The 24,227-nt window shown below is 37.2% G+C and overlaps 1 protein-coding gene across 4 annotated transcripts in view; it reads right to left on the reverse strand.

Annotated features, from left to right (window-relative positions):
• Positions 1-307: 307 nt before the first annotated feature.
• Positions 308-24,227, reverse strand: part of LOC106873698 (TBC1 domain family member 15-like) — a 55,660-nt gene continuing 31,740 nt past the window's right edge. For 2 of the 4 annotated variants that reach the window (XM_089348246.1, XM_089348245.1), the window contains 10 exons: positions 18,232-18,291; positions 12,766-12,894; positions 12,034-12,137; positions 9,389-9,483; positions 8,090-8,206; positions 6,667-6,767; positions 4,566-4,665; positions 3,156-3,253; positions 2,668-2,784; positions 308-1,875 (listed from right to left, as the gene is read on the reverse strand). In XM_089348246.1, coding sequence (XP_089204372.1) covers positions 1,609-1,875; positions 2,668-2,784; positions 3,156-3,253; positions 4,566-4,665; positions 6,667-6,767; positions 8,090-8,206; positions 9,389-9,483; positions 12,034-12,137; positions 12,766-12,894; positions 18,232-18,291 — 1,188 coding nt within the window. In that variant the 3' untranslated portion in view covers positions 308-1,608. The remainder of the gene's footprint in view (positions 1,876-2,667; positions 2,785-3,155; positions 3,254-4,565; positions 4,666-6,666; positions 6,768-8,089; positions 8,207-9,388; positions 9,484-12,033; positions 12,138-12,765; positions 12,895-18,231; positions 18,292-24,227) is intronic. The other 2 variants (XM_089348248.1, XM_089348247.1) reach the window with 1 other exon arrangement.

Below are 24,227 nucleotides of genomic sequence, written 5' to 3' on the forward strand. Positions count from 1 at the left end.
GAAGCAAACTTCTTACCACACAGCCACATCTGCTTGAATCTATGACATCATTTGAGGAATTATCATCTTGGATGTAGAAAAGGGTCGTGTGTGTGTGTGTGTGCACGCACTTGGGGAAGTATGAACGGGGAATTAATTTCTAAACCAAGGAAAATAAGCTTAGGCATGAATCAAAATATGGAGACACAAACCTTGAAAAGAAAAAACAAAAATTAGCAGGGAGAGGAGAGAGAGGGGACGAGTAGAGGAAACGGATAAGGGACACAGAAGCACCTAGAAAAGATATGAAATCTATGGAAGTCTTATGTTTTCCCAATATTGTTTATTTACGGTGCTAGATAAGGTTTTATTTATATTTAGTAGAGAGTTTCTCAATGAGGAAGACGGAAGGTTTGTGAATTCAGTCCAACCAGAAAGTGAACTGTGGATTGGGAACACACACACACACATGTGACTGTAAATATACATTATATATATGCACACATTAATATACACACATACATACATGAATATATATACACATACATGTGTATATCCATACATTTATATACAAATACAAACACACACACAGAAACACAAACATGCATAAACACACACACACACACATATATACATGCACACATTAATACACACACATACATACATGAATATCCATATATACACATACATGTGTATATCTACACATTTATATACAAATGCACACACACACACACACATATATATATATATAGAAACACACACATATACATAAACATACACACAGAAACACAAACACATGCATAGACACACACACACACACAAGAGGAACTTCATGAATGAAAGATCATGAAAACCAGAAATGTAAAGTGACTGTACAACATATACACACACACGTGTGTATATATATATGTATTACATGCATTCATACACACAAACGATTTAACAAGGATTACTGACCGAGATTAGCTTAGTGCCATACCAGTAAGACAATCAGCACATTTTCATCTTGTAACAGTGTCTATGCAGTCAAAGATAAAAATAAAATGGTGTTTATATTTAAAAGCCAAGTTGAAATAGGGAAAGTGGACGACCCAGTTCTGTTGTGGGACAAGGAAAATAAGAGAGATTTAAGACATCATCATTGAGGTGTGACAACAATTGCATCGAGTTCTGATACTTCCCTGAATCCGAGTGGATTGCAATCAATTGGGTTTGACCAGTGAGAGACAACACAGTCCATCAAGACCCCCTTGTGGTCCACACCAAAATTTTGGTGATCCACATCCTGAGGTCTACATATTACAGTGTACCTTTTGGGACGAATGGATGGGGGGAGTCTTATCCTCATGAATTTTGCAGGTCACTTTCAGTAAGAAAAAATAAAAAAAAACAGTTGTGTATCACTGGTTAAGATGGTAAAAAATAGAAACTTAAAAACAGAAAAAGAGTCTTCTTGGAAACTACAAAGTTAAATAAAATATTTTAGCCGAGATGAGCTGACATCATTGCTGGCAAGCAAAATATAATCGTGGATACTGTGCTGTCTTTGTTTTGTCTTTAAATTTTTTTTGTGCTTTTTTTTGTTTTTTTTAAATATTTTAAAATCTAGTTTAAAAAGCTTTGGTTGTGCTATCCATTGGTGAAGTGGTCTGTCACTGTACCAGAGCAATAATCCTTGTTAGGATTTGGATACTGGCACTGAGAGTTCCCAGCAGCTGGGGTGGTGCTGCCAGAACTGTTACTTGAAGCAGATGGGGAGGAGGAGGACGCACCAAGTTCTAAGATCTCTTTAATTGCTTGAGGTAGCTTCTTGCATTTCTTCAGCTGAAGACTAATGCTTTCAGCTTTGTTCAGAATTTGGTCCACATTGATGGTAAAAGACATATCATTGATGTGCTGAAAAACAAAGACAATCACAATTAGATATTTATCAAAAGCAATAAACCCAAACATGGCTGTGGGCTTGTGGCCCTAACCCATGAACAAATTAACCCTTCTGATAGCAACCCACCTACAACCACTTCCTGTTTTAATCCTTTTATATAAACATAAAACGAAAATATAAAGCAAGGTAGTGAATCCAGAAGATGTGAAGGGGTTTGGAGAGAAATGAAACCAGCATAATTTGCCGTGTGTGTGTGTGTGTGTGTGTGATGTCAACGGGTTTTCCATACCGGCATGGGTTGGACGGTTTGACAGGAGCTGGTAAGCACCAGGCACCAATTGTCTGTTTTGGCATGCTTGCTACGGCTGGATGCCCTTCCTTATGCCAAACACTTTTACAGAGTGAATTCAGTGCTTCTTTTTTTTTTAACATGGCCCCAGCACATACATAAGGACTTGATGCACTGGAAGAAAAACTGGATTAGAAAAAGAGTTAGTTGTAGTAGAACAGATGAGGGAAAGCTAAGTTGATATAGATATGTAATGTATATAAATGATGACAGGTGGGTGAAGAAGTACCAGGAGATTCATGTGGAAGGAATAAGCAGAAGAGGATGGACCATAGAAAGATGTATACTGAAGGCTGATCTTAGGTGAGAGAATGTTAGAAAGATGAAACCGAAACAGAACACATGACAGCATGCTGTGTTGAAAAATATCTGTCCAACCAATGAAAGCATAAAAATGGTGGTGGTGGTGGTGGTAAACAAGAATGTAACCCAATATTATGTTATAGGAACTTACTTTCAAGATTTCAGTAAAACCAAATCGATTCTCCATTAACGTAGCTTTCTCATTGTCTAAGATTGCCAAACAAATGAGCAAATGGTAGTTCTTACAAGGTAACCCGGTCCATAATACCTGTTGAGAAAATATAATGGAAAGAAGCGGTCTTTTAGACACAAAATGAACTGGGAACAAAGAAAGATTGGCAACAGTCAAACAGGCTTCTTTCAGTTTCTATCTACTAAATTCATTCACAAGATTTTGGTTGGCTGAGGTATATAGAACACACTGGAACCATGTGGTCGGGAAGCAAACATCTTACCATACAGCCACAATTGCACCTCTTCTCACGAGTCAGATTAGCCATACAAAGACATTCACTGTTCCTTGGCATTAGCTCAACCACACACACACACACACATCCTGTATTTTCAAGTTTATATTTTAATATCTCCAACATTATTGGTAATTTATCGAAATTTGAAAAGAAAGGGTGCATACAGTACCTCCCATAATCTCTGTATATCTGGGAAACTAAATTCTCGTTTGAAGACAATCAACAACCAACGGAAACAAAAGTAGAAATTCCCTGAATCATGGCTCTCTGAAATTTAAGAACACAAAAAATGTCAAAATCTAAAAACATTCTGTAGTATAATCATCATCTTCATCATCCATTTTCCCATGCTGGCATCGATTGGATGATTTGACAGGAGCTGGTAAAGGCCAGGAGCTCGTTATGGCCAGGAACTGGTTACAGCCAGATCTGGTTCAGATCATGAGAAGGTTCAGGCCGTGAGCTTCATCTGGCCGTGATCCGGTTCCAGCCCTGATCTGATTCAGGCAATGAGTTGGTCCGGAGAAGATTTTGTTTTTAAAATTTATGTGCAATAAATTGCTTAAGCATTATTTACATTATTTACATTTGACAGATATTTGTCCTCATCTTGTTTGTTGTTAACACAACGTTTCGGCTGATTTACCCTCCAGCCTTCATCAGTTCAAACCTGGCTTCTCATTCCTATTTTCTAATATTATTATTTGGAGCCTGGTGCAGCCTTCTGGCTCACCAGTCCTCACTCAAACCATCCAACCCATGCCAGCATGGAAAGCAGACGTTAAACGACGACGATAATGATGATGATTATTATTATTCAGGTCACTGCCTGGAATTGAACTCAGAATCTAGGGGTTAGTAGCCTGCACTCTTAACCACTGCGCCATATGCCCGTGGGCAACCATGGAGTGACTTTTAGGGCTTATAAATTGTTTATGCTTCTACAACACAATCCTTTTATACAATTCCGAATATTTAATTATAGAAATACAGCAGGATTTTTTTATACACATCAAATGGCTTTGATGGTCCAGCAGAATAAAAGAAGAAATGGAGTGGAGCCATATAGGCAGAAAATGGTTGAGAACCAGTGCTTTAAATAAATCATCTGCACAGATTGTTCAGCAAGGAATTGCAAAACCCTCATCTGTCTACAACAGACAGATCCACATCCGGATGATGCTTTTCATGTGTCACCAGCATGGGGAGCCTGTCAGGCAGCACTGGCAATGACCCATGCATGAATGTTCTGAGTTCAAATTCCACCAAGATCAACTTTGCCTTTCATCCTTTCGAGGTCGATAAATTAAGTACCAGTTATATACTGAGGTTAATCTAATCGACTGTAACCCCCTCCCCGCAAATTTCAGGCCTTGTGCCTATAATAGAAAGGCTTATTATTATTATTATTATTATTATATAACTGCAATAACAAATTTTACCTTAAACTACTTCAAGATTTTTTTTATCTTGCATTGTTTATAATTAATTTCTCAAATTAATAATGAAGTTTAACTACGACAAGAGAAAGACGAAAAGCTAGAGGGGGCGGGGGTCTATTGTTTTAAGTAATACTCACCAAGATAACTGCACAATTCAGGGTCTACGAACTGCATCAAGGTATGCATTTGTGCAAGCTGCGTTTTCATACCTTGTTGATCCATTTCGAAGTTACTACACTGAAACCAAAACAAAAAAAAAAAAAAACACCTCAAAATATGGTAAATAACTTTATGTTCACCCCTAACAAATACATAATTTAATAGGGAGTTAACCTACTCAGAGCTGGGCCCTTGTGTCTAAACTTTACTCTATTTGAACTCCTGAGCAAAAAAAACACAAATATTACATTTCTAAATCTCTCAGAGATTATCTTGCTGCTACTGCATAAATCTCTGAGAGATTTAGAAATATATTATTTTCTATTTCAAAAATCAGTGAACGCATATGTATATATATATATATATATATATATATATATATATATATATATATATATATATATATATATGTTTTCAAAAGCGGATAGGCATGGACAGCTAGCAAGCCATGCTACTCCAGACTGATGATGAGCAATGACTCTGAAACCAGTCTCTGGATGCTGGCTTTGCAGGGTGGAGGTGCTTGTCTCCACTTTGAAAACATAAGGACACAGGAAATGTGTCAAGTCCAACAGGAAACGGTGTTTCTTAGGGCTAAATAACAGTAGCATTCTTCCCTTTCATGGGACCATCACATTAAGTTGACAACAGAATCCTCAAAAAACTGAGCAGAAGAACAATGATGGGCCTTTCTCTCAACTGCCATATTTGTTATCCTGGATCATTACTTCCTTCATCTCTTTCACCAGTTTCATTGCCCAAATCACTCTTATTGCCAGCATAAGTGTAAACTCTTCATCCAAAGAGTAAATATCACCAATAATTTGCACAAATGTAAGAGAAAAAAAAAAAGTCTAGGCCTTGCATATTATTTACATTTGACAGATATTTGTCCTCATCTTGTTTGTTGTGAATACAAGATTTCGGCTGATATACCCTCCAGCCTTCATCAGGTGTCTTGGGGAAATTTCAAACCTGGGTTCTCATTCCTAAGGTAATTTGTGATGTTGTTGTTGTTATTATTACTATTAATCAAGTCACTGCCTGGAATCGAACTCGGAATCTTGGGTTTAGTAGCCCGCACTCTTAACCACTATGCCACATGAATAATAATGATAACATTGAAAAATAGCTTAGGAATGATAACCCAGGTTTGAAATTTCCCCAAGACACCTGATGAAGGCTGGAGGGTATATCAGTCGAAACGTTGTGTCAAGAACAAACAAGATAAGGACAAATATCTGTCAAATGTAAATAATGTAAATAAATTCCTCATCTCTTAAATATAGAACTGTAGGCCTTGCATGTTTACAAAACAAAGTGCTGTGTTTATCACACGCTTGATTGATTGCAAAATCATTTTTCTTCTTTTTTTTGGTTAAAAACAAAAGTAAACAACAGTTGACTCCAAAGTTGCAACAAGGACCAGTTCGATTATTTTTAGTAGTTTATCTCTTTTAACAGGAATCCAGAAGAGATTTCGTTTATGCTATTCCCATTATACCAGGAACACGACAGGAGACCTTTGGAGATATGCTGTGATTGAGAAGACCCAGCAACTAAAGTGAAATTGCAGCCATGCATGACTGGCCCTGTTAAGAATACCCAGATGCATCGGGCAATATGATATGCTTGAGAAGACTTACTGAGTCAAGTAGAACCAATGTCACAGCTGTGGCCAGCTCCCCCTTTCTGGCCCCTGTGCTGGTGGCACTTAAAAAGCATCATCTGAACTCGGTCGATGCCAGGTCCCCCTGACTGGCTCTCGTGCCAGTGGCACATAAAAAAAGCACCCACTACTCTCTCAGAGTGGTTGGCATTAGGAAGGGCATCCAGCTGTAGAAACATTGCCAGATCAGATTGGAGCAGCCACTGGCTCTCCAGACCTCAGTCAAACCTTCCAACCCATGCCAGCATGGAAAACGGATGTTAAATGATGATGATGATGATGACAGTGTGATGATAGGGTTGAAATAGTTTTATCATTGGAGACAAGATACGTAGAACCTTGGCAAGCTGCAGCTCTGGTTCAATCTTTGAAGCATATATTTAAAGTTTACGCAAAGAAAAGAAACTTACAACAGTTTCCATAAAACCAGCGAAGCACCAAAAGGCATCAACCTCATTTTCCATTATTACTAATATAGGAGAGAGCAAGTCGCTCATTCCTTGAACATAACCTGTAAAATAAGGGAGATAACTTTAGAAGAAATTATAAACATTGATTGATTATTGTATCTGGGGAGACGAGTGTCTTTTAGTGCCTTATCAATTTAACACACTCACCAGCCTGATGGCCACTCATTTACTTATTTTTACTATGTGAAAATGAAGTGAAAAAGAGGAAATCAGACTGGTGAGTATGTTAAATTAATAAGGCACTAAAAGACAATGACTCTCCCCAGACACAATAAAATATGCTTCAACACACAAATTCACATAAAGAATCTTGCAAACCAAATACAAAAACGAAATAGGTATTGTTTATTTTGATCTACGATACCGTGAGTTAAAGTAGATTAAAGTTGGGTTTGTTAATCTAAAAACCAATTACTTCAGAAACAGCTACACTGTGGTCAGCATTAACAGAAATAAAACCTGCAAATTAGAGGTTTTGAGGCCGTTGTAGAATTGAAAAGTGTAACTTAACCCTTTTGTTACCATTAACAGCACTTGTTTCATTCAATTCAAAAAATAATGAAGACTTTAGTAAAATAACTGTCATTATTAAGCTGGAGTTTGAAGCATAAATTGACATGAAATCTTTTGGGTAAGTTTTAATTTAGCAATCACTTTAAAACAAGAAAGTCTGTCGATGTTATTATTATTATTATTATTCAGGTCACTGCCTGGAATCGAACTCGGAATCTTGGGATTAAGAAGAAAGTTTGTATTATAGAACCAGGGGTGGCTGGGAATCAAAAGGGCTGAACATTTTTGGGGGGCCAAATATATTTACTTTGTAATCCCGGAAACAACTCTAGAATTCTTCCAGATTATATTCGTTTTTCTCTTGTGTTACCAAGTTAAAGGTTTTGCAAATCTGGAAAAACAATGCAACTCTGACCTGACTATAAACAAAGTTACCATTCATACCAAGATGGCATCATTTGTTTAGCAATTTTCTGTGAAAACATGTCCAGACATTCAGCTGCTCATGTCTGAATCAATAGACAAGTAGATTATCATCTCACTTGAAAAACAAGTGAAGATTGTTAACAGGAAAGGCATCGAGTTGTAGAAAAACTACTTCATGTACACTTGTTTAACCCATGCAAACACAGAGGCAGACACTTAAATGATGATTCCTTGGTGAACTCCATCTCAATGCTATTATTAATATAAACTCGGTGGGACACCTTAAAAACAGAACTTCACTAATGGTTGAAATCTGTCCTAGTATCTCTTTTTTTTTTTTGTGGGGTGTGGGGTGTGGGTCTTTCTTTCAGAATTTTAAGCAACCAGACAAGACAAAATATTGAAGCAAAAATTCCAGACTTACTAAGATCAAAATTATACATGCAGTATGTTCTAAGAATGTCGTTTAGAACTTGTAAATTATGGTTTCCATCTCCTTCAAAGAACTTGTGAGTGCGATCGGTTCTGGACACATCTTTTTCTAGAGAGAGAAACAAAAATGTCATCAGTTACACAAATATTGGCTTTCTCTGACAATGTCAAGAAAACTTATAATAAAATACACCCATTTCTCTGATCTCATCTCAAGTCTACTTTGTCTCTAATCTTGGTTTGACTTGTTTTCACAGCTATGAGCTTCAAACACATGCTCCAGTCACACTTCATGTCCTTATTATCAACAGAGCTATTTCGTTCAGGAAAATATAATCATTGTATAATTATTTCAACTTAATTGAACTAGGTCTGAAAAGCAAGTCTAATGTGTGTGCGTGTGTACCCTGGTGTAATTACCCTGTCTACTAAGTCAAGAACCAGTGGACACCATTTGATATAAACAGTTCCTTCACAAGGCGGCTGTTTGATTTTTGTACATTAAACACACACCACCACCTCATATCTTCCCCACCATCACCACCACACTTTTGTAGCTCTTAGGTTATTGTAAGGACAATAACCACAATCCAGAGACCAAGAAGAGGAAGAGAGGAGTTATCCTGAAACCAAAGACTTGGCCTTCATGTCTGCAACAGAGTAACAAACTCTACGAAAGGCAACCAATAGGCCAAACGGTATTGTTAAACCAGATGAACGCAGTTAGAATCAATACCACAAGGCACCTTGTTATGTGATGCTGACCATTCTGCCAATCACTGTCCTTCACTGTTATTTATATTTATTGATCCTCCAAAAGATGAAAAGCCAAATTAACTTTGGTAGAACTTTCATGATTATTAAGGATACACTTGCTGAAATTAATTCCATGCTGGTACCAAATATAAAGTGCATACATGGTACCAACTAAATGTAGATAAATGTTACATCAAAGGACATTAGAACACTTATCCGGCAGAAACACATGTCGGATTGGAATTTAATGGGAATAATCCTGTAATAGGGGACAATGCTACTGTTGTTTACAGCCCCAGGAAGACATCTCCTCCAGCTGGCTAACGACACACTGTCTGTGTCCAATTAGTATTTGTGAAGGAAAATCATCATTCCCATCTCTAGCCTAACATGATAGACAACAACCTTGGTTTCTGATACACACACACACACACACCTCCCTTGCATCTTTCTCTTCGGTCTAGGATTCTTTCTCATTGTGCATACATCATCAACCTCCAGTGATGTTCTGATTAAACTAATGATGCCAACCTACCTATAAGTGTCTTGCTGTCTTTTAGTTTAGTAAACCGGCTTTCTTGTTCTGCACTTATGGTTTTCCACTGAAGCTTCATTTTAAAATAATCATCACTAGAAACAAAAAACAAACAAACGTTTAGTTATTTAAAAAGAAAAACGACAGATTAACTTTTCACTTTTAAACACGACAGTAAAAGAATTTTGGCTTCAAATTTCTCAAGAAAGGAGATACGAGAACCAAAATAACATTACTTTAACTCCATTACCTGCAAATGTAACCAAGATCTTGTTTCCAGCTAAATCATATATAAACTTTGTTTATATAGGTTAGACAAAGGTCTAAATCTGGTTAGACATTATTTGCAACACTTACTACAACCACTGCTGTATCCTTAAATAAGCTACATGGCTATTAACCATGGCCTGCAAACAGGCCCCAACTCAAATTCAATCAAAAAGTTAGTGCTGTAAGGTATATGGCCCTTACAAAAAACAGGTTGTACAGATTAGGTTAGAAGGTAAGCATGGGCATAGTAGTGTAGTTAAGAGGCTTGTTTCCAAACAACATGATTCTGGGTTTAGCCCCACTGTCTAACCCCTTTTTAATTTAAGCCCCCAGGCTGATCAAAGCCTTGTGAGTGGATTTAGAACATGGAATCGGAAAGAAACATGCATGCATGTATGTATATTTGTGAGACAATGTTTATGTCTCCTCATCTGGACATGAAACAAAAACTGTAAACGAGGCTGACTGTCATACAGTGTTATTCATTTCCAATAGTCTGTGAAAACATGTCTGGCCAAGGGGAAATATTACCCACACTACATACATATATACATATGTGATGGGCTGTTTTTACTTTTCATCCAGCAAATTCACTCGCAAGGCTTTGGTCAATCCAGGGACCACAGTTGAAGATATTTGCCTCAAGATGCCACAGAGTGGGACTGAATGTGAAATCCTGTGGTCAAGAAACCAACTTCTGAACCATACAGTTAGACCAGAGCCTAGCCATGTCTATTAACCAAATTTCTATAACTTGCTTTTTAAGGGCCAAGAGAGCGTTGTCAAGTGGAAAGGATTCAAGCTGTGGAAAATCTGCCTCAATCATCATCGTTTAACGTCCGTTTTCCATGCTGGCATGGGTTGGACGATTTGACTGGGGTCTGGGAAGCCAGAAGGCTGTACCAGGCCCCAATCTGATCTGGCAGTGTTTCTACAGCTGGATGCTCCTCCTAATGCCAACCACTCCGAGAGTGTAGTGGGTGCTTTTTATGTGTTACTAGCACAGGGGCCAGAGGGGGCTGGCATCAACCACAATCAGATGGTGCTTTTTACGTGCCACTGACGGAGGGGGGTCACACTGTCCAATTCATGCAAGCATGGAAAAATCGATGTTCAAATGATGATATTGGCTAAGTCAACTGACCATTTATTAAGTCTTTGCCACTGGTTTGTTGTGCAACCACAGGTCAGCCTTGATTAAGCAAGGCTATGGTGGATTGTCAGGAAGTCAAATGAATGTAATCCGCATGAATTTACTTTGTGAAATCATGATTCATCAATATTTACCAGTGTTCATTTTACTGATCTCCAGTGATTTATTATGCAGTAAAGCCCTTATAATCACTGACATTAGAGTTTGTTTCCTGGTCAAGGCAACAAGTTATGTATCTCATATAGAGACACAGCAGTAATTGTAACGAGTATTTAAATTTCTAACAATAATAGACCATTACAAAATTACTATTTTTTAAATCTCACAACGTAAGACATTCAGCAACAGTACTTTGGAGTAAAGTACTGTTTACTCCAGTACTTTGGAATAAAGTACTGGAGTAAAGGTTGTTTGCTGACATAACATGGCGGTCCTGGTTTAGGACTAATATTGCTGTAATTTAAAAATAGTAATTTTCTAATTTATAGATCAGTGACTAGTTGTTACTTTGAAAACTATATATTTCGAACGGGAATTTAGCAGTGCCACCTCTAGCCAAACAATTATTCTGTGCTGATGAAGGGAAATAACGATATACAGACATTGTTTTGAACTGAGTGGGGGTACTAGATTCCATTGTTGAAAAATACAAGGACACAGATCGTGTCGTATAGCCAGCTGGAGACGATGTCTCCTGTGGCTAAATTACAGCAACATTCGTCCTAAACCAGGACTGCCATGTTATGTTGGCAAACAATCTTTACTCCAATAATAGACCAGGTCTCAATAGATTTAGACCTTATTTAATTACATAGATGTAGTGAGACAATTTAGATATGTTCCATTCTGTATTTCCCTATATATTCCTGTGCATCTGCAAATTCTAGGTGGCCACACAAGACACGTATAAACATACAAGAATTATGATAGAAGGACAGGAACAAGTGTCTTGCTGTAGAAGTTGGAAAGGAAGAAAAGGGAAAAGATGATGATAAGGTGTCAAGGGACACCTTTAAGGTACAAGAATGAGATATATGGTCAACAGGTGTGGTCTGTGTGCAACGTTATGATGCAAATCACTGCTTGATCTGCTAGAAACAGTAGCTAAATTTCCTTCATCTTACCAAACTAATAAACAATATAATTGGAGAGGTGGTAGGGTTATTAAAATAAAATGATAACAATGATAATTTCCAATTAGATAATTAGAAAGAAAACTTACACTTTTCTCTTTCGTTCTTCCTCTCTACTCTTCTTTGTTGAGTCCCATTTATAATAATCTAAGAGAAACTTCCAAACTTCAACACGCATTGTAGGTTCAATACCCTAAAGTTAGTGGAGAAGATGAAGAACATGGTAAATCAAAATGGTAAAAACTTTAGGAGAGAAAAAACCCCATAAAATCTGAATCCCCAAAATTATTCCCTCAGTTGTCATTTCACATTATTTGTATGGAGTTAGACATTAAAGTGTTCATACATACAGCCTCGTTTAACACTGATTCACTCATCACTGGTCTGGAACAGCATGGTACACTCGACTGTCAACTGGGATGGTGCCAAATAGAAAACACTGCTGCTGGTGCCATGTAAAAAGCACCCGGTACACTCTGTGAAGTAGTTGGTGTTAGGAAAGGCATCCAGCCATAGAAACTGTGCCAAAACAGACAATTGGAGCCTGCTGCAGCTCTTCAACTATCAAACCACCTAACCCATGCCAACATGGGAAAACGGACGTTAAATAATGATGCTATCTTTAAGTATTCCTTTCCTTCCTTAGATACTTGGACAAGTATACCCTGTCATATCATTTTCCTCATTTATATTTCTCTCTCTCTCTGTCTATAATTTCTTATGACTTATGCAGTCTACTAGATACACAAGGGACAAATTTGAAACTATCAATGTATTTTGCTTGTAATAACTAAAAAAACATAGAAAAGCAATTCACTTACACCTCGAAATATAATTTTCTTCACTTCGTCAATATTAGTAACCTTGCCTTCTGCATCCAGGAAACTAGTCCACTGGTGAGCTTGAAGTGGTTCTCCTCTGCTTGTTTCAGGTGGTGGCGGTAGTTTGGTCTTTTAGAATAGAAACAAAAGGGGAAATATATAAACAATAACAGAGAACATGGGAAATATGTTTATAAGACAATATGACAAAAAGGCAAAACACTGTTTTAGAAGAAAATGAAGACAACAGAACTGGATTTTCTATATTTCAGAGATGAGGAATTTATTTACATAATTGACATTTGACGGATATTTGTCCTCATCTTGTTTGTTGTTAACACAGCGTTTCGGCTGATATACCCTCCAGCCTTCATCAGGTTTCTTGGGGGAAATTTTGAACCTGGGTTCTCATTCCTAAGGTATTTTTTGATGTTATTATTATTATTATTATTATTCAGGTCACTGCCTGGAATCGAACTCGGAATCTTGGGGTTAGTAACCTGCACTCTTAACCACTACAGGCATATGGCATAGTGGTTAAGAGCACAGGCTAACCCAAGATTCCGAGTTCAATTCCAAGCAGTGACCTGAATAATAATATCGAAAAATACCTTATGAGTGAGAAACCAGGTTCAAAATTTCCCCAAGACACCTGATGAAGGCTGGAGGGTATATCAGCCGAAACGTTGTGTTAACAACGAATGAGATGAGGACAAATATCCGTCAATTGTAAATAATGTAGAACTGTATTTTGTATAAATGTTTTAAATTGTAACAACTGTACAATCACTGTCCTAGCAGTACTTTAGCATGTTTTGTTACACATTATATAACACATCTCAAAGCCTGTCTTTTAGGTGAAGAGAAAAGCTGTTTCATTGTTTACATAAAGTCTAAGATCCATATAGAGAACTGATGTGTAAACATCAAAAATAAATCCACAGTAATTAGGAATTCAATTAATAAATAGCAGTTAATTAAAACTTCAACACATTGTTACAGTGAAGTAAATCCAAGAGGGACAAAACATATATCCTATTTTTGAGTAAAAATAGCTTTGAAATTAATTATGTATCAAAATTACGTAATTATACATTTAGTAATGTTTATCTTAATGAAACAGCTGTTGAATACAAAGTATGAAGTACATGTAAAATTTACGCTTTCCTGCTTATATTCTTAAGTTTCATTCCTTAACAGTGTTTAATGTTGTTCTTCCTGTTGTTCTAATTATATCATCATTAAATTAACTTCTAAGAGTAATTATATTAATTACTTTCTGCACTCTACACACTTTGTGCTGTTTGTTTGAGGTAAACTCCTGTGTTCAATCACTCCAGGATTGAAAACGCATCAAAGAGTCTGAGATCTTTCTATTGAGCCATTGACGTCATTGGATACAGAATCCTAAAACTGCTTCCAACAGTTTGGTCAAAGTCTTACTCCCAGCAAAGAACAGACCATGGAATCGGTACCACAAATGGTTTACTTATGTTGAACATAGGATTCTAGATTCCTCTACCAAGTCTCAAGTAGGTTTTGCAATGAGAACCAACAGAAATCAGTTTACTAGCAAAGTCAGATGGTGATGTCATTTTAAACTTCCACGGTGTTTAGCACCAGGTCAACAGAGCAGACCTGTAATCAAAGACACCCCAGCCATGACCATCCCCCGTTTTTCAGGCATTATATATCCTGGATGTGAAGGTGCATGGCATAGTGGCTAGGATGTTGCAATGACAACCTAAAGACCAAGGTTTCAATCCCCAGAACAAGTAACACGTTTTGTTCTTGAGCAAAACATCAGTCAATCAGAAAACTACTATTTTTAAATCTCACACCGAGAGATATTCAGCAACAGTACTATGGAGTAAAGACTGTTTGCTGGCATAACATGGCAGTCCTGGTTTAGGACGAATGCTGCAGTAATTTAGCGCCAGGAGACATCATCTCCAGCTGGCTATACGACACAATCTGTGTCCTTATATTTTCAAACAAGGGAATCTAGCACCCCAACTCAGTTCAAAATAATATCTGTGTATCACGATTTCCGGGTTATTTCCTTTTATTAGCAAAGAATAATTGTTCAGCTGATGAAGGGAAATAACCCGGAAATTGTGATACACAGATATTGTTTTGAGCTGAGTGGTGGGTGCTAGATTCCCTTGTTCGAAAATATAAGGACACAGATCGTGTCATATGCCCGGCTGGAGACGATGTCTCCTGGGGCTAAATTACAGCAACATTCATCCTAAACCAGGGCTGCCATGTTATGTTGGCAAACAATCTTTACTCCATATCAGTCAATGATGCTCTGCAATTACTTCAACATCTGATGAGGGGGCACACCATGCACCTGTACAGGTAACACCAATTTGATGGAGGGAGTGAAATGATGTACAGCGCATATGTTTGATCACTATAAACAAACCATCTGAGCAGGTTTTTCAGCAAGAAACTGCAAAACCCACATCCGTCACAAGAGAGTCCACAAAGTATATTCTGGATGGTAATGTTCAATGCATCCATTTTGTTAAAAGATGGTTGGTGTCAGGAAACTGTGGAGACCATGCCAAAATAGATTACTGGAACCTGGTACAGCCTTCCAGCTTACCAGTTCCTGTCCAACCTATGCCAGATTGGAAAACGGACATTAAATGATGATGGTGGTGGCGGTAAGGTGTGAATTGAGAAATTTAGCAGCTGAATAACTACGGAGAAGGTTCCTAGGTGGCTTGTGACATTTTTTACTCACAGAGATAACAAATGAAGAAAGTGGCTGAAAGGATTGAGTCCAAGTGGAAGAATTATTTCTCGGTAAAAGACACATAAAAGATTCAGGAATTAAAAATTAGATTAGAATTCCGCAAACATAGATTTTAAAATGGTTCAAACAACAACAAATTTTGAAATATTTTGTCAAAAATCTTTGAAAAATAAAACAAAAACAAATTACATTGAAATAAAAATATAAAAGCAGTAATGAGAAAAATATAAGAAAAAAGCAGTTAAAAGAAAACCATGCCAGCATAAACTACTAGTTACACCAAACAGGGGGTAGTTTGGGGGTTTATTATACAGGAGGGTGGTATATAAATGCAAAACGTGAGCAAAGTTAAAATAAAGCATGCCAAAAAAAAAAACATTGGAAAACACTTGGAGAGAGTTAGTTTAAGAGTTATATGTGTGTGTGTGTCTCATATATATGTGTGTATATATACACACACACTGGTCCCAAGAATTTGGAATAATAATATCGTAAAAAAAGATTAAGTAAAATGGCCGTGGAGAAAACCAGGTCTCTCACACAGGATTTTAATTTTTGATGTTACTTGCAAAATGCTAGAAAATTCAAAGCACTAAAATATATAAGTGTGCATGTGTGTATATATATAAGTGTGTGTGTATATATTTATGATAGGCATTTATCATCTTTAATTTATATTTGGTTGATTGCTTTGTATATTGAGAGTAGATTCTGCAAAAGTATATTTTTCTTAGAATTCCAAATTTGAGATATTGTATATATATGTATATATACACACACACACACAAGTCTATGTATGCACGTGTGTTTATATGTACTGTATTTACTCGTACATGATGCCAGAAATTTAAAATAAAACACCAAAAATACCAGGGTTAACATCGGTGGCTATTATTATACTACAGATAAATTTTTAAGATACAAAAAGGGACCACATTATGTTTGAAATTGCACTGCACTTGAGTAAACACAGAATACATCACTATACACACACACACACACATACACAAAAGTATATTCCTTTTCCAAGCCAGACTGTTTACTAGTTATAGCTAAAGCTTCTACCAGTTTCCATAATAAAAAATACTGAATTATATACCGACAGAATAAGGTACAGATGTATAAATGTTAGCCCATTGTAGGCTTCATTGTTCTAAGATATTAAATGCTGGAGTGTTGGATTCAAGTGCCAGTCAGCAAAACCTTGAATCTACGAGCACCAACATCTACCGAGATTATGACAACAAACCACCAGTGTACAAAAATAGATATATAGGTTCTAATTGCAGCAGGATAACATTTTAAAGCCAATCTAAGCAACACTTTTAACATTTCACACAAAAATAGATGACAAGATATACTAATTCCAATGCCTTTTGACTCCACCAGACCATTTCCAAAGACCTGAATAGAACTTCGAGACTTCATACAAGAGCTTCATCAATAAATGAAGTGGTTGGCATTAGGAAGGGCATCAAGCTGTAGAAACCATGCCAAAACAGACAGTTGGTGTTTGGTGCAGCTCTCTGGTTTGCCACCTTGTCAAACCACCCAACCCATGCCAGCATGGAAAACGGATGTTTGATGATGATGATAATTCAGATAAAAATCCTAAATGGCCAACCTAACTATCCACCTGTGCGTGTGTGTGTGTGTGTGTGTGTGTGTGTGTGTGTGTGTGTGTGTGTGTATATATATATATAAAATTAGTGTACATTTAAACACAAAAGAGGCGACCCTTAACAGGCAGCCTTACTTGCTAGAAGGAGCAGTCAAAACATCCAAAACCACATTTAAGAGCAATTTTGAAAGGAATGAAAAATAAAAACTTTTACCTTGTTTTGTACAGCCATAGCTAGGTTTCAAATTCTAATTAGCAAATAAAATAATTTGCTACGCGAAGTTCTCATCAGTGGCTATGCCAAAACACTAACATATAATTTAGAGACAGAATAACACGTCTCCTCATTATATATCATAATTTTACTACATGTGTTTGTTTTCTTCTAATACTTTCGAATGCTTTGGAATAAATAGACACACTGGAATGTCTACCGGCTGATGTATGTCGTTTTGTATCTTCTCCATTTTCTTATTTGCCATAGAAATTAAGGGTAAACCACTTTTTACCCCCGCCCATATTGCGAGATTGCCACACAATAACCAGCATTTGGGTATGAATAATTGGGAACACTACCAGCAATATATTGGATAGGCATTATCCCTTGGTTGGTTTCCCAACCTCTAACACTCACAGAAATACATATATATATTCACACACACACACACACACACACACATGCATACCAGTAAAATGTTATAAGTCTTATAAAATCTCACATTGCCAAATCCAAAATGGAAACGTTTTAACACCATTTTCTATGTTGAGTATTTGAAAATAGCAAATTCAAAAAGCATTAAACCTAAGGTTATGCACTAAAGTCCACAAATAAGAAATAAGGGTTATAGTTTTGTTGATAAAAGTGCAGTGACTGTGGGTGATAGAAATAGTGTACCAGTAAAACACACACACACACACACACACACTAAACTAGTCTACTGAAATGAAGAGCTACTGTTCCAGAGAAGGAACTGGTGGTTAGCAGTGGAGTTATTCAAACCAAATAATAAAGCTTTCCTAGATGTTTTACGTTTATTTTTTAGATTTTATTTTTGTTAATTTTTTTTTTTTTTTTTACCCTTTTGAACTTGGTTTGATTGTTCTGTCTAAACCTGACTGAGTGTACTTTGTCTGGTTTCTGAAAGAAAGAAAGTTGGGGAAAAGAAAAAAAAAACAAAAACAAAAAAATACCGGTAGCTTGAATTTATCATTTAAAACAGTGGTTCTCAACCAGGGTCCACGTAACCCTTGGGGATCCTTATACGATTTGGTTGTTAAAATATGTGCAATAATACTTCTACAACAGACAAAATATTTTAACAAATTCTTGACAAAATTCTACAAAAGGCACAAGGCCTGAAATTTTGGGGGAGGGTGCCAGTCGATTAGATCGAACCCAGTACACAACTGGTACTTAATTTATCGACCCTGAAAGGATGAAAGGTAAAGTCGACCTCTGTGGAATTTGAATCACAGGGATCCAGAGGCAAAAAAAAATTGGTTGAGAAACACTGATTTAAATAAAAGTAAAAATAAAAATACAACAAAAAATATGAAAACTTGGAATTGTTGTTTCTCTCTCTGATTTCTGAAGAAGTCTGGGAGAAAAGAGGGGAGGGGGGAAATGGGTCCAGAACCTCAGCTATTGCGATGGTGGGGAAACAGGTAGATGAAAGAAATAGGACTGGAAGATGAATTTTAATAAAGGGAGGATCAAATGATGCAAGCATGCACAGGCAAATATGGGAAGAAAATTAGGGGCTCTAAAAGAGGAGAATGTGAGAGAGAGGCAACATGCATGAATAAAACAAGGATAAAAATAAAAAAACAAAAAAACATATCTAGGTTTGATGGTTAAATCATGAAAGTGTGTATAAATGTGTATGAGATAGGATATATATTACAAGTTTAACAATATACAGGAGGTCTGAGAGAGAGAGAGGGGGGGATGTGACAAAGGAAGGGCATGAGAAAGACAGAGATGGTAAAAAGAGAGAAAGGGCCTTATGACAGAGAATATGTGACAAAATCATGTGAGTGGATGTGGTAGACAAAACTCTGTGTGTCTGTGTGTATACCTCAGTCTTGACATTCAGGTGATACTTGTAGATGAATATCATCATACAGGTGAGGTTATTTATTTCCAGTCTTGTGTGAAAAACATGTCCAGCCATGGGGAAATATTACCTTGCTTGGAAACAGGAAGGGCATTCAGGTTTAGAAGACCAAGACCTATCTCAACAAATTCTGTCTGACCCATGCAAGCATGGAAAAGTGGACGTTAACAGGATAATGATGAAAGGACAAGGTGAGAGAGAGGGAGATGATAAAGTAAGGCCATATGATAGACAAAGACTGAAGGGGTGGAGGGTGCTTGGCATTAAGAGAAAAGAAAGACAGGCAGACCTTCCTGAATATCAATCATGTTGTATATACAATCAACAAGTCATATATTTTATGATGTAATTGTTTAACCCTTTTGTGCCGAAATTTTTCTTGTGAATAAAATTGCCTGAAAAATTCACAGATATTATTCTGACCAAAGTAACAGCTGAAAAAATTTCATTGAAATCCATTTCATTCAGAACTTGTTTCATTCTTTGATACAGATCATACACAAATAACAATTTGTGTCAAGTATTTGTCTTATACCCTTAAAAATTAAGGGTCAGTTTAAACGGACGATCAGCACGAAGGGGTTAAGAGATTTGTCGAGAGTATATTACAGTAGAGTGTATGTTTTTTTGTATTTGGAGGAGGTGTGTGTATTTAGTAATACATGCTACATACACATGTACATACATGCAGACATCCAACTTTTGCCGTGCACACAATATAAACAATATACAGAATGTAAAATATAAAACAAATTTGATATCAAAAAAGGAAAAATGCAACAGAAAAACATTTATATAAAACCTGACATTTACAAATGGATATGGTAGGTCATGGTTGGGTTAAAGCTAGATTTTTTTTTTAATCATCAACCTTAGTCTTTGTCAAATGATATGCAAATACAAAGTCTTGGACATTTGGTTTGCACAAGGAAAAAACCCGAAGGGCCTCGATGTATCAGTTTATCATATTTCTCATTGTAACTCAAAACACTTTTGTCATTGAGCAGTATATTCTAGAGGAACTTCTTGGATTACCTAATACCTTTAAGATCATATTGCTAATGAAATGGACTACCGATGAGTTCTAGGTTCTAATTCCACTACATGACACACTGACCATTTGTCTTCTATTCTAACCCCCCCCCCTCCAGTCTACCAATACTTTGTGAAGGAGTCGAGAAGGCAGAAACTAAAAGAATCCTGTTATATGAATATTTTCAGGAATGTTTATAAAACCATTTCAAGTTCCTTGACTCAACAGGTGAAATTTGGTCAACAAAATTATCCATTAGCTTTCATCATCATCAATGTCCATTTTCCATGCTGGTATGGGTTTGACAGGAGCTGGTAATATTAGGGATCACACCAGGCTCCATTGTTTGCTCTGACATGGTTTCTATGAATGGATGCCCTTTCTAATGCCAACCACTAGGCACTTTTTACATAGCACCATTACCAGTACATTTTACATGGCACCAGCACAATTGCCTCCTATCTTGCACTAACATCAGTGCTTTTTACAAGGCACCAGCACCGACCAAGTAACTTGCAAGACAAAAACCCCTCCTAGCTTCGTGCTTTTGAATTCTCTGCAATAAGAATCTCTTTCTGGAAAAACAGGTAAGAGTTGGCTACAGGAGTTAGATTTGGCCATAAAAAACCCACTTCAAAATCTGCTTCTGCCCAAACCATACTCTCATGAAAACCAAATGAACAAACAATATCATTCGTTTCATATATTCCTTGTTTTCCCACGCTGGCTTAGCTTGCAGGTGCAGGATTTTTAGGGCTGTATATTCTGTCTCCAACTTGTATCTATTTTTCAAGTACAGGATTTGTTTTTCTGTTCTTGAGGAATTTGAGAGAGTTGCTGAGTTAGAGGATTCTGCTGACAGGGAATGTCAGCAAACATCACCAGTTGCAACCCAGCTACAAAGGGTGACGTCACTGTTTGGAGCTGAGCTGCAACTACAGGTAGTTAACATTAACACACAATAGGCTTCTTTCAGTTTCCATCTCCCAAACTCATCAACCTGGGATTATAAAAGACATTTTCCAAAGGTGTTGTAAAGTGATACAGAACCTAAAGCCATGTGGTTAAGAAGCAAACTTCTCAATCTCAGCCGTTTTGCTCCTTCCCTTCCTTGGGGGGGGGGGGGGGGAGATAATGGTCTGTTTTTATTCCAAAAGAAATCTATTCGTGCCATACCCTACTTATCTCAAACACATTCTCTTCTGAGTAGAACTTTATTATACACACTGCTGGTTGGTTGGTTGGTGTTAGGAAGGGCATCCAGTTGTAAAAACCATGCCACACCAGACAGGCTTCAGCCTGGTCAGCTCCTGTCAAACCGTCCAACCCATGCCAGCATGTAAGGCAGACGTTAAACAATGATGATGAGGAGGAGGAGGAGGATACAACAGCAATCTTGTGACCCTGAAATGAACACATTTTACCAAATACTGAAACCTAGGATATTAGGAAGGTCTACTTTTAACTGTTTGCAAAAAAAAAAATATATATATATATATAAATAATTTACGATGAAAGTAAACAAAGTTTGTTTTTAGAAGTGTTGAGATGTATCGAAAGATACAGAAATAAATTTTTTTATTCTCAAACGTGTGATAATGGTATAAATAGCGTGATCAGGATAAATTATCCATAGCGTCTTATAAAGCTAAATTTATAAGTTCTAAAACAGCAGAAGAATTCATTACTGGGCAGTTTAGCTTAATGGTAAAGCACTTGACGCGTAATCACAGGGATGTGAGTTTGAGTCTCATGGCTGGCCGGTGACGTATTTTTCTGCAATGTATGGATAATTTATCCTGTTCATGCTATTTATTAGCATTATCATGCGTTTGATAATAAAAGACATTTATTTCTGTATATATGAATAAATTTTAAAAATACTAATTTAATCAACAATCAACATGGACAAAATGAAGAACCATGCATGAAGAACACAACACAACTAGAGGGGTGGGGGAATGAATCTTTCAGGATCGGTGCCACCAAATTTTCAGACATCATTAAAAATGCAAGCATCTACAGACATGACTTTGTAATCAAACTACAGTTACCGTTCTTGTGGAAAAGAAGGGAATTAAATAAAGAAAAGATACATTGTTCACTATTTCAAAAGAAAACAAGTAACACTCTATCGATTCATAAAAGAAAACAAGGGGTCCTTTTTCTCTCGTGCATTCATGTGATTTCCATAAAACATTTGAAATGGAACAAGTTTGAAATTATTTTCACATGTCTGCCTGTCTCTATTGTGGCTGGAATTGTGCACATTTCACCATTTCCTTTTCACTCCCCCCCCCCCCCCAGTCTTAGGTGAACATTTTCTGGTTATAGAGGTTTCTATGTAAGCCAAGAAGTTAAAAGATATATTTATACAACAACAAAAGAAACAGACACCAACAAGAGAATATACACTGGACTTTGTATTATAACACAAACAAACTACTTAAAATCTTTTAACATGACCTCTGATACTTGGATGATGTGTTTCAAATGCCAAACTTTGGGGAGAAGAATAACATGCCATCATCATCATCGTCATTCAACATCCGCTTTCCATGCTGGCATGGGTTGGACAGTTTGACTGGCAAGCCAGAAGGCTGCACCAGGCTCCAATCTGATCTGGCAATGTTTCTACAGCTGGATGCCCTTCCTAATGCCAACCACTCCGAGAGTGTAGTCGGTGCTTTTTACGCGCTCCTTGCATGAGGGCCAGTCTGGCAGCACTGGAATCAACCATGCTTGAATGGTGCTTTTTACGTGCCACCAGCATGGGAGCCAGTCCGGTGGCACTGGCACTGGCACTCCTAACTTATAAACTTTGAAGTCATATCTGTTGCAGGCATTTTGGCATGAATCTTAGCAGTAAGCTTTTACCCCTAGTATGAGAAATAGGTACCAGATTGTCTGAAAGAGAAAGTGGCCTGTGAGACTAGCACCCTATCCAGGGGCAGTAGTCATCTCATTCCATCACCATGGAAACTGGGTTTAAGCCCTGGCTGGAAGGAACTTTAAGAATGGTGAATAATATTAAGGGATTTATGGCTACGTGGTTAAGCGGTTTGCTTTGAAAAAATGTGGTTCCAGGGTCAAACCCTATGTGCAGAATCTTGGGCTAGCGTCTTCTACTTTGCATAGCCTTGGATTAACCAATAGCTTGTACATGGAATTTGGTGGACAGAAACTGTGCAAAGCCTTGTGTGCATGTGTGTGTGCGTGCATGACTGTGTGTGTGTGTGAGTGTGTGTGCATGCGTGCCTTTCACTGATATATTCTTTTACTTTGTTTCAGTCATCTGACTGCAGCCATGCTAAAGCAAATTGACCCCAGGACTTATTCTTTGTAAGCCTAGTACTTATTCTATTGGTCTCTTTTGCCAAACCACTAAGTTATGGGGATGTAAACGCACTAGCATTGGTTGTCAAATGATGTTGGGAGGACAAACACAGACACACAAACATACACACACACACACATATATATATATATACATATATATACATATATATATATATATATATATATACACATACGACATGCCTCTTTCACTTTCTGTCTACCAAAACCACTCACAAGGCTTTGGTTGGCCCAAGGTGCCACACAGTGGGACTGAAACCGGAACCATGTGGTTGGTAAGCAAGCTACTTACCACACAGCCACTCTTGCGAGTATCAGTGAAAGAATAAAAACGTCAAGAAGAAAACTGAGAAACTTGTGCTCTAAGAACAAAGTCCCTTGAGATATTTGTTCCACACCAAATTATAGACACTCTCGTTATTGTTGCTCTGTCAGAAAAGCAGTGAACAAGTGACTGACTTGCTGAAACTTTATAACCAACAACACTATCATTCACAAACTACAAGAGGAAACCCCATCCGATTTCATCCTTCCTCTCCTTTTCTTCCTCCGACACTAACCATTTGA

The sequence above is a fragment of the Octopus bimaculoides genome, chromosome 2 (genome assembly GCF_046866305.1).
Source record: "Octopus bimaculoides isolate indiv1 chromosome 2, ASM4686630v1, whole genome shotgun sequence".
Lineage (NCBI taxonomy): Eukaryota > Metazoa > Mollusca > Cephalopoda > Octopoda > Octopodidae > Octopus > Octopus bimaculoides.